Genomic DNA, 10,647 nt, shown 5'->3' with positions numbered 1-10,647 from the left:
TATATCGCGAGTTCGAATGATCATATTGCATGCACTTTTCAGTTGTCTCGCGAATTTGGTTTTGGCTGATAGTAACGCCAGCCCTCGTTATGTCATTCATTAACTATCTATCATCGTTCCCTTGGAATGAACGCATCGGAAAGAAAGAAAAATGCCCATGGTAATGCCTCAAACAACAAAGAAACACCCAAAGTTCTAGCCTTATAAGCAAAACTTCATATCATCCTCAAACGTGCAGATCGCCCGTGCCCGGAATGTTAAACGGGACACCACCCATATTGTAATCCAGATTCCCACGTCTCGCTGCACCCTTGCTTGATTCAACAGCATGGAATTTCCTGCCCACATCCTTTGCCTGGTTGACGCCCTGCATAATGGAATTCAAAAGGCCGAGCAGGTGAACATTGTTGGATTCGCTCTGTACTTCTTTTTCAAAGGCCTCCCTGTCTGACGGAATGACGAGGTCGAGACGGCTGACTAGAGCCTGAATCTGTCGAAGAATGTTGTGAGATGGCGTAGTATTGTTGGTGTCTGTATCCATGCTCTCTCCCTGGTCATCTCCGTTGATATACGAAGGCGGCAAGCGTTCCAGGTAGGTAGTAATGAGCTGGATTCTGGAGTGGAGCATCTTGATGGCGTTGGCCTTTGCCGTCAGCGAAGCAATCATCTCGTCCTCCTCCCTCGTCAGAGCGCTCGCCTCATCCACCACCGCGTCTTTCTTCTCCTCAACCTCGCTCTCCACCAGCCTCCGCTTTCCCTTTCCGTTTGACTCTATCGAACGAGCTGGCCGTTCTTCCTTGACGGCCGGAGCTGGGGCGCTGGCTGCTGCGTTTCCACCACCGCTTGCCACGTAGTTCATGCTAATCATTTCCGTCTCGTCCGTCTCTACAGAATACGGCACCTCTCTGAATTTCAGCTTGAGCGAGGAGTCGCCGTCGTCCATCTTCTTGTCCTCTCCATCATTTTCCGCCCTGGCGTCGTCGACCTCAAAGTTGCTCTCGTATATCGTCAACGGCAATTTACCGCCGACTGAATGCTGCGCAACCTCTTGTGGGTGAAAACCTAGCAAAACGGCCGATTCGTTCCAGTTTTCGAGTATTTGACTGTGGACGGGCAGGATGGTGGGCGAGGGACCTGATGACGACAGCAGCGTGTACCAGCCGACAAAGTCCAATTTTCGGTCTTTATGCACAAGGCACACTGGTAGAAAAGCAAGTTAGCAAAGCATGCAGCGGGATATCGAGGGCGGATTTGGCGCACTCTGTTCTAATCTTCTGCCGAACTTGTCTACGTCGACCAGGTAGCCTCCATCGACCTCGGGTGCTTCCTTGACGTGGCATTCAAAAGCGTGTTCGATGGTGATTTCCCGGCCATTCTGCTGGCCTAACAGAGCTCCGATTGTGGGCCCCTTTTGCTCTCGTAGAGTGTGTCGTGTGATGTAGTCGGAGATTGTGAGAAGCACTAGCGGGTGCAAGACGGCCTGGAGCTGGGAGCTCTTCTGGGTCGATAGAAGAGGGTTGGAGCTGGGAGCATCCATGTTAGCGATAGGAATATTACGGTGTTATCGGCGGTGGGTGATTCAGTGTACGAGATAGTTATTATTGAGGCTGAAGTCTGGGTAGTAAGGGGAAATGATGTAATAGGGAAGAGGCGTGTTGAAAGCTGAGATGTGAAGTTGATTATGTTGGAGGTTGAGCAACTGCCCCGCGTGCCGTGGGGTTGAGAGGCAGCAGAGCGATGACTAAGCCGGTCACTTTGATCATCGTCACGAAGCCTCTTGAAGCACAACCGGGAGCTCAACTACAGAAGCCCTCATAGGTATTTGTATCATTATATATATTATTTTTTGTATTTTTAATCTAAACTTCAATTGAAGCTCAAATTAGTGGCAGACGTTGATCTGATCTGAACCACGCTAGATGAAAAGAGGTTCACTTCTACTCTATATATGCACTGCGATTAAACAGGGCTCTTTACAGGATTAATGCACATTTAATTCAAATGATTCAATTAACAAAAGATCGAAAATCAATCTTTTTTTTTTTTTTTTGACTATCTAGTAATGTCACCAGCACCCATATAACTCCCCAATACGCCTCTTCCAACAATAGGCCAAGACAAAACTCAAGACTGCCATCTCGCACTCGACTCTTGAGCCAACTCTGCCTCGATTCGCCTCTTCGCAGCCATTTCAATCCCAGTCTTCCCCTGCATCTCTGCCAGAGCCTTGATCCTCTGCTCCGGAATTCTCTTAATGATGTCCTCGAGTTGCGCCGTCATCGTCTTACAATCCTCGGTCTTTGCCAGCTCCGCCAATTTCTTGAGCTCTTCGGTGTATTTGGCGTAGAGGTCCATGATTTTCTTTTGGCGATTATCTGGATTGCACTTTTGGCACTGATCTTTGGAGTTGCAGTTTGTGATTTCCTTTTCGCATCTTCCGCTCGTGTCAGAGCATTGGAACTGATACTCGGCGACGGTATGCCGGCAAGAGTACTTGGTTCTGGTGACTTTACACATTTTGAGGGCTGGGAGTGAGAGAGCGAAGATTTAGTGGTTCTTGATGATTTGGTTGGTATGGTGGGAATAAGTTGATTTCCAGGGAAACACATGTTGGAGCGGTTATATAGTAGAGGCCGAGTGTCATTAACATCATCGTGGTTGGATGCATGACGATATGTGAACAAGTACTGATGTAGTGAAGTAGGTCAATGACGGAAAAAAACGAACGAACACGATATTAACCGATTACCATTATTTTATTTAGAACTAAGTGATTTAAAAAAAAAAAATTCTACATGAACAGAGAGGAGAGCAAGTTTCCCAAATTCCAAAGAGCCAGTTAATCTAGCATACAGTCCGTTTTCCAGTTGTCTATCCCGCCGCAACGCCAATGGTTCAAGTGAATGTTGAATCCATGTATGATTTGTTCACTGTGGTTTCTCTTGCTGATTCTTTGGCTTCTTGACACTTCCCCATTCCACGCAACAGGCACAAACTAGCTGAGCACAAGTCAACGCCAAGGCAGCAATGAAGATATGCGTGCATGCGTAATTGTACGCATCAATCACAGTCGAAACAAACTGCGGAGGAACGACGTTGCGTAACTCAGTCACACCAGTTGTGATAATTTTCTTAGGATCTAGTCCGGGCACATTCTCCAATTTGGAAACGAGCAAGGTGTTCAAAATTGTTTGGCCGACGGAAATGAAAATGGCACCTCCAAGTTGCTGGGCAAAGAAGAGGATGGAAACTCCGGTTGGAATCTCTTTCTTTGGGATCGTAGCCTGGACAGCAAGATTTGCGGTCTGGAACCCAAAGCCCAATCCAAATCCAGCGAGAAACTGGTATCCAATCCACTCAGAAGACCCGGAGCTTGGCTTCAAAGTATATAGAAGGCCTTCGCCGATGGCCATTACGCAGGGACCAATTATTAAAGCCGGCAAATAGTATCCAATTTTCTGAGTCATAAATCCAGATATCGTGACGGAGACGACGAGACTCAGCACAAGGGGGAGCGTATAAATGCCTGATCTCACGGGGCTGATGCCGTGCGTAGTTTGGACTAAGTAATATGTCAGCATCAATATACTGGCCACAAAGAGAGGTGGACTTACACCACAGGGGAATAAAGTAAACCAAGAGCATCATGGCGCCTGCGACGAAGAGCATATAAAATGTGGTAGAAAGCATGGTCCTCTGAATAATGACCTTGGGAGGTAGCGATGCGGTTTCGGGCATCTTGACTTGGACAATGGCAAATGCCACGGCAGTCACTCCAAACATGATGAAGAGGAAGATGATTCTCCAGTTGCTCCAGTCGTATTTCGATCCTCCCCATTGCAAGGCAAGCAAGAGGCATACAGTAGACGGGATGAAGAAGAACGTGCCGAGAGGGTCGAGACGAAGGATCTGCTGCTTGATGGTGGCGGGAGGGTGAGTCTTCTTGGGAAGTCTCAGGAAGAAGAACAAGAAGACGAAGGCAACGGCGCCGACGGGGAGATTGATGTAGAAGCACCATCTCCATGAAACGTTTTCTGTAAATGCGCCGCCCATAAGAGGGCCAGTAATACTCGATACACCAAACACAAGACCGAACGCGGCTAGTTTGTACAAGGTTAGGAGACGAGTTCGATATCTGAGACTTTGGGGATTCTTGTAGTACCTTGAAACATGGGACGCTTCGCCAATGGAATCATGTCAATAGTTGTGAGTAAAGATCCGGTCGTGATGCCTGCGGAGCCTACTCCTGCGATAGCACGTCCTGTATGACTTGTCAGGCATTCGTCTCAGACATGCATATTCGCCCTGCACCCTATTGCAAACTTACCAGCAATAAAAACAGATGAACTTGGGGCAGCACCGCAAATGGCAGAGCCAGCCTCAAAGATGACGATGCAGCATAAAAATGTCCAGCGCAGATCGTAGAAACGGTAAATGCGTCCCCAAATCAGTTGAAAGGCGGCCGTTGTAAGCATATACGACGATCCATACCAGCCGATATCTGAAAGGGAGTGAAAGTCGTCGGTGATTGTGGGAATCGCAGTAGAGATGATGGTTCGATCTAGAGCAACGAGGAACATGGACACAAAGGCACTGATGATGATGAGCCAGAACTTGAGAGATCCTGGTTTGTAGCTTGCTTCGGCGCTGTCAGGGGCCGCGCCTTGGGGATTTGCGGCCTCAGCATTGTCGTCGGCTGGTGGTGAATCTGTCTCTTTCTTGAGCGGGCTGTTTGTGTCGTCGCTTGTAGCATCGATGTTTCGCCAATTATGTGATGATGATAGAGAGGTTGTGGACAGCTGGATGGGAGACGGTGCCGTATCCATCCCTTTTTTTTCGTCGGGGAGAGACATTGTGAAGAGATTTGATGAAATATTAGATGGTGCACATCAATAAACGAAAGTATTCAAAATACACTCTGTTGAATCAATATCTATGGTTGTTTATGCTTGAATGCTAGTAAAGAAGACATCTAAAAGCCAGCCTCGAAGTTTATAGAAGAAAATAAGCTGCATTCTTCCGCGTATGTGGCTACGCGTACCGGCCACCGTCTACCTTCGGCCACATCATATTTGGCATGCCCGACAAGGCAGAAAAAAAGAAAAGAATGCATATCGTGACCGTCATTGCATTCTTCGGCTCCGTGAGTTTGAAGAGCCTCCCTTTGACTTACATGCACTCGGGCACGCAACTGGGCGCTAGTACATGTTGGGCTGTGGCGTTTGCTCTCGGTCCCGAACCGAAGCCCGAGCTGAAGCATATGCCATTGTCATGTTGGTCTTGCTGGCCATTTTCGGGTATGTTTCGAATCTTTACGCCGTGTTGAAATGAGAATTGATGAGAGGCTTGATGACACTTGTAGTCGCTCATACGCGTGTTGACATTACGACTCTGATACGGAGTACAAGCAGTGCTGAGTGGCGTGGGAGGGTGAGTTTGTACATTAAGACGGGAGACGGGCCGGGAAAGACAGTATTTTAGCCAAGCTTACACGTACTCGTCAAATTAAGCTTACAATGTGTGAGGGCAAGAGAGCATCGTCAAGACACACAGTATCAAAAAGCCATTATGGCATTTTAGCAGTTGTACAGAGGAGTAGAGGCCTATCGAAGTTTACAGTACTGGATAGGTACTGGGTAGCAGTCTCTGTCAAGGTACCCGGTGGGTTGGATGATATTCGAGATGTAAATCCTCAGATAAGCTGACTTATACACCTGATTTACCGAGTATCGTCACTACTCATCTAAGGGCGCCTTTGAAGGTATTTACATCGAATTAATGACATCAATAATGATGTTCTTATGACCCTGAAGCATATCGGCTGCGATATCATGTGAATATTCGCATGCAATTCCTTGATTGTAACTGCATTCCAGCAGGGCCAAGTACAAGAGCAGATACATTTGCATGTACAGTATAAGGTAAGCCTTCCAATCTAATCGATAGAGAATTTCATCCGATAAGGCTTCATAACCCATTTACTCCCCGGTGCCTGAGGCTATCTTATTTCAACTCTTCTAAAGATTGTTCCTGGCTGACCAACGTCATGATATTCGTCACCAACAAAGCCAAAACACGCCATGTTTTCCGCATTCAAACCATCAAATCTTGGCCAACAAGGCAAAAAGCGGCTCCATGCCACAGGAATCCCCACCGGCTTGCTAATCTGCCTCCCATTGGCCTGGCTGCCTAAAACCGCAAATGAGCCCCCGCTTTCTCTCTCCTCGCTCCCCTCAAATATCGCCAGACGAACCGTCTCCAACAAAGTCTGGGCCCGGGTCCGAGACGACTCTTTCGCAACCGACGGCCCCAGCCGAGCCTCAGCCCTACAGCCTACAGGTACAGGCGCTGCATCTCCAGCGTAAAAAGCGCCCTGAGCAAACAGATCTACTGTATTCAGCTCAGCTGCATGCAGGGTTGTGTCAGCGTCCGCCAATCAGTCCGTGCCAGCTCTCGCCGCTGCGCTGACTAGCCAAGAGTATTGGATTGGGCCAGCGCCCTTTGATACCACTGGACTGGATCGGCCCTCCAGATCGGGACATTTTTTTTAGCAGCCAATTGCCCGTCCTCTAGGCTGAATGTCTGCTGAAGCTTCTGCTCGCCTGCCAGGCCCCGGCTCAGCCCCGCCGCCGCCATCCGCCTCCCAAGGCCGGCCTCCCCAACATTCACCTCCGGTTGACCCTTCGGTGATCAAACTCACCCGGGGCACTAGCTGTGTCTTATGCCAACAGCGCAAGGTTCGTTGCGACAGGAACAAGCCCTGTGCCAACTGCGTCAAGGCGGGTGCAGAATGTCGAGTGATTCCCCCGCAGCCTCCGAGGCGGCGGCGCAAGAAGCTGCAGGAAAAGGACTTGCTCGAGAGGTTGCGAAAGTATGAGACCCTGCTGGCACAGAATGGCGTCAAATTTGATGCCATTGATCCGGACTATAGGGCGGACGGCAACCTCGGAGATGATGTTGACGAGCTTGAAACCGATTTCGAGGGTTTAAAGACTTCTCCAGAAGCACTTGCTGGCTCTTCTACTACTGTCGCGTAAGTGCTTGTTCATATAAGTTCCCATGCTATCAGACAAAGATATATGTCGCTTAGGACATGGAAGGAAGTAAAGAGAATTTGATGCTGATTCGAGAAACTTGCTTATTATTAGTCCCCAAGAGCCTCCTGGAGCTTGGTTTTCTCTCCATAAAGAGGTAAGAGCCTAGCCCGACGTGTACCTATGTACACTTATTCCCATTGTCTTACTATTGACCCTGACTGCCGTTGTGAAACAGTTTAGAGCCAGTGAACAGCTGTTGAAAGACTCGTCCGAAGATGAGGATGAGAATTTTAAGAAGGGGTCTTTCATTCATTCTGCTTTTGATAAGATGTTTGAGAATCAAGATGGCTTCCCTTTCATCATCGGAGGCTCCTTTGCCCCCGTCACTCATAACCACCCTTCTCCTGTCCAGGTGCTGCAACTTTGGCAGATATACATTGACAACATTAACCCCCTGTTGAAAATTACACATGTGCCCAGCATCCAGAGCAAGATTATCGAGGCAACCTCTCGGCCTCACGAGGCTCCGAAGAATATAGAGGCTCTCATGTTTGGCATCTATGTAATCTCTATCAACTCGATTGAGGATGCTGAAATCCAGAGGATTTTTGGCGAGTCAAAGCAGGAACTTCTTGGCCGGTATTTCCCAGCACTTCAGCAAGCCCTGGTTAACGCCAGTTTCATGCGGATTCCCGATCCCTTGACCCTGCAGGCATACCTCTTATATCTTGTGAGTCTCTACTCCTCGTTTTTCTCGTATTGGTTATTCCATGGACCACTAGAGAGTACCTCTTAATCCACGTCCCCGCTAACATATGCTATAGATGACCGTTCGGTGGTATATAGATCCGAGGCAAGTGTTTTGCATGATGGGCATCGCCATTCGTATCGCCCAGCGGATGGGCCTTCATCGAGACCCCGACGGCTATGGCCTCTCTCCTTTCGAGGTCGAGCAGAGGCGGCGATTGTGGTGGACGCTTGTTTCATACGACCGACGAGTCGGAGAGATGACGGGTTCAACAGTCACCGCCCTCACCTCAGGCTGTGACTGCAAGAAGCCTTTGAACGTCAACGATTCTGATCTCCACGCTGATGGCAAAGAACCTCCAAAGCCGCACACAGGACCCACAGAGATGCTTTTCGCTCTGACACGCGTCGAGCTTTCCATGGCCGTGGCGAGTAACAGCAATCGAGACAGTTTCAAGATGAACCCAGAGATTTGCGCCGGCTCGCCGCAATCAGGAAAATCCGCACAACCAGGAAAGCCACCCGCCGTGACAATACGTCTGGCTGGCCAAGATGCTCCGGTATACACTCTTGAAGGATTCTGTGCTCATATGGAGGGCACGTACTTGACACATTGCGACCCTAAGATTCCTCTCCATTTCTTTACAATGACTATGACGCGGGCAGCGCTCTGCAAGATGCGAATCATCAATTATCTTGTTCGGAGACACAACGCCGAGCCCATGCCACTGAGCGAGATCGAACGAGATGCCTTAACTACGCAAGCCATATCATGGGTAGAACATGACAATGTAGTCATGTCCTCGGAGAGTCTTCGACCGTATAGATGGTACGCGATGCACTATTTCCCGTTTCCTGCATACATGTTCCTTGTTCAGGAACTACGCAAGCGCCAGTCAGGACCGCTAGTAGAGAGAGCATGGGCAGCCATCGAGGCGAACTATGACCTTCGTGGTTTATTATCCAATCTTCACAGCCCGATGCACGGAGTTTTCGGTAACCAATTCATCAAAGCCTGGACGGCCCATTGCGATGCCCAGCGGGCTGCAGGAAAGGAGGTTGTAACACCGCGATTTATGAAGATTCTCCAGGAGCGCGCCGAGGCCAAGCGAAGGGCGCGCTCAGAGAATCCCACGGGGTCCGTCCCAGAGCAGCCGCCGGTAGCCTTTCCTCGACCACGTACCCGCGAGATGTCGACGACCTCGCTGGACAACGCCGTCATGATGACTCCGCCGGTGGACCAGAGTGGCGGGTTTGGTCCCCCTCAGCCGGCCATGGCTCCTTCTAGTTCGGCGTCTGGAGATGACGGAGAGATGGATTGGTCGTTCCTCATGGCTGGCTATCAGGATGCCGACACGTTCCAAGGCTTCACGACGCCTAATCACGCTGGCTTCGGGAACGGTATGAGCGGATTCGGCGGACCAGGAGGGCCAGGAGGACCGGGAGGAAACATGTTTGGAAACTAGAGCAGGAGAGAAGCACAGGTGCATTAGCATGGCGAAGGAGAGAGAAAAGGGGGGGGAGGGATTGAGAGATGTCACCCCTCGGATTTGGGTGCGTAAATACACGACGCGGAGCGGTATTTTCTTCTATTCACTGTTTATTCTTTCTGGAATATCACTCGAAATTTGTGGTGTATATTGTTATAATTAAGAGGAGAAGATACTACATACACGGTAACAGGTAAGACAGCGGTTTGGTCATCATCACTCAGCAGAGGCTCTTTTCCAGGGCAGTCAGATTCCAATAGAACTATTCACTTCTCCGTAATACGTACGCCTCGTTTAACCCCCCCGTCGCAAGCAATCGATGTCGATCACAGCGTCGCTTGTCTGTCTGGGCCACGCCGAAGCCACGAGCTGTTCGGGAACGAACCCCTGGGCAAAGCATGGGAGAACCGAACCGCACGTTGGTAAGCCTGGGCTCGACCATTTGTAAGAATCGGGCAACTCCGCCAGTAGTTTTCGCAGCTGCGTGCCTTTTGAAGAAAATAAGAATCTCACCTCATTTATTATAACTGGTTCCTGAGAACTACTGTTACAGAGTAGGAGTGAAGTAGCATTTTTGTGTAAAATTGAGCATTACGCCATTGTCCACACACCCACCCCTTGACAAACACAAAGCGACGGATTTTCCAAGTGTACGTATTGCGCTTTTTCCGCCCCAGCTTTCATCGTTTGCGTTCCGTCGCATCGGTCCGCTACTTTGACTCCATAATAATCTGTTTTTTTTTTTACCGTGACGGGGTCGGTCATAAGGTGACGAGTAATTGTACGTTACGCACGTCCTTGCTTTTTCATAATTTAATGGTGAGGGACACCGCTTGGGTAACAAACAGGGGATGTAAGAAACTAGTATGATAAATCGGGGAGTTATATATTTCTTTCTTTTTTTTCCCCTACCCAACAAACGTCATGAAGAGAAAAATAAAATAAAGCATTGTCAATTCATGTCAGTACGTAGTAACGAACTATTTTGTCGTCTGTGGTGATCCCTGTAAGTTTCCGCATGGACGTTCGGTGTGTTTTGGGTTTGCTGTAAATGGCAGTTCTGGTGCATTTGAAGCATGGTGTCGTCTTTTGCATTATTGGACGGAGCACGGAGTACTTCGTATACAATTCTATTTGGCCTTTAAATGAAATGATTCAAAATAATTTAACTCATTATTTCTAGAGATTTATCTTTTTGGTCTCGTAGTTTGTCTAGAAACATCGATATATCAAAATGTCTATCACTCTCAACACACACATAGACTAACAGCAGAGAAAACACGCCTCAACCGATAAGGCGAACCGACAAAAAAGACCATATGTATACACCCTCAGATACAGTAAAAAACGGTCAAAAAACAAATCGGGCCCTG

General features: G+C 48.7%; 3 protein-coding genes across 3 annotated transcripts; 1 reads left to right on the top strand and 2 right to left on the bottom strand.

Moving 5' to 3' along the window:
- Positions 1–5: 5 nt before the first annotated feature.
- V8C40DRAFT_255841 (COP9 signalosome complex subunit 6) lies at positions 6–1,675 on the bottom strand. The gene is made up of 2 exons (XM_083218142.1): positions 1,261–1,675; positions 6–1,200 (listed from the first exon to the last, which is right to left on the bottom strand). Exons 1-2 carry the CDS (start codon positions 1,535–1,537, stop codon positions 227–229), a joined length of 1,251 nt encoding a protein of 416 aa, XP_083068620.1. The 5' UTR covers positions 1,538–1,675; the 3' UTR covers positions 6–226.
- A 329-nt stretch (positions 1,676–2,004) lies between these two features.
- V8C40DRAFT_283148 (major facilitator superfamily domain-containing protein) lies at positions 2,005–5,450 on the bottom strand. Its single transcript, XM_083221907.1, has 5 exons — positions 4,328–5,450; positions 4,163–4,261; positions 3,615–4,100; positions 2,997–3,562; positions 2,005–2,460 (listed from the first exon to the last, which is right to left on the bottom strand). The coding sequence occupies exons 1-5, from the start codon at positions 4,851–4,853 to the stop codon at positions 2,125–2,127; spliced, it is 2,013 nt and encodes a 670-aa protein (XP_083068619.1). The 5' UTR covers positions 4,854–5,450; the 3' UTR covers positions 2,005–2,124.
- An 806-nt stretch (positions 5,451–6,256) lies between these two features.
- V8C40DRAFT_255837 (transcription factor domain-containing protein) lies at positions 6,257–9,554 on the top strand. The gene is made up of 4 exons (XM_083218141.1): positions 6,257–7,033; positions 7,149–7,191; positions 7,273–7,767; positions 7,862–9,554. Exons 1-4 carry the CDS (start codon positions 6,579–6,581, stop codon positions 9,248–9,250), a joined length of 2,382 nt encoding a protein of 793 aa, XP_083068618.1. The 5' UTR covers positions 6,257–6,578; the 3' UTR covers positions 9,251–9,554.
- Positions 9,555–10,647: the final 1,093 nt, after the last annotated feature.

Source organism: Trichoderma camerunense, assembly GCF_050948025.1.
Source record: "Trichoderma camerunense strain CBS 138272 chromosome Unknown V8C40scaffold_21, whole genome shotgun sequence".
NCBI lineage: Eukaryota > Fungi > Ascomycota > Sordariomycetes > Hypocreales > Hypocreaceae > Trichoderma > Trichoderma camerunense.
The sequence above is the reverse complement of the archived record's forward strand: the minus strand, read 5'-3'. Positions and strand labels throughout refer to the sequence as shown.

Coding starts and splice junctions, on each gene's coding strand:
- V8C40DRAFT_255841 (XM_083218142.1), bottom strand. CDS start 1,537: ATGGATGCTCCCAGCTCCAACCCTCTTCTATCGACCCAGAAGAGCTCC. Junction 1,201..1,260: donor CGGCAGAAGATTAGAACAGA/GTGCGCCAAATC, acceptor CTTTTCTACCAG/TGTGCCTTGTGCATAAAGAC.
- V8C40DRAFT_283148 (XM_083221907.1), bottom strand. CDS start 4,853: ATGTCTCTCCCCGACGAAAAAAAAGGGATGGATACGGCACCGTCTCCC. Junction 4,262..4,327: donor TTCATCTGTTTTTATTGCTG/GTAAGTTTGCAA, acceptor CAAGTCATACAG/GACGTGCTATCGCAGGAGTA. Junction 2,461..2,996: donor CGTTGACTTGTGCTCAGCTA/GTTTGTGCCTGT, acceptor GCCGAGTATCAG/TTCCAATGCTCTGACACGAG.
- V8C40DRAFT_255837 (XM_083218141.1), top strand. CDS start 6,579: ATGTCTGCTGAAGCTTCTGCTCGCCTGCCAGGCCCCGGCTCAGCCCCG. Junction 7,034..7,148: donor GGCTCTTCTACTACTGTCGC/GTAAGTGCTTGT, acceptor GCTTATTATTAG/TCCCCAAGAGCCTCCTGGAG. Junction 7,768..7,861: donor AGGCATACCTCTTATATCTT/GTGAGTCTCTAC, acceptor CATATGCTATAG/ATGACCGTTCGGTGGTATAT.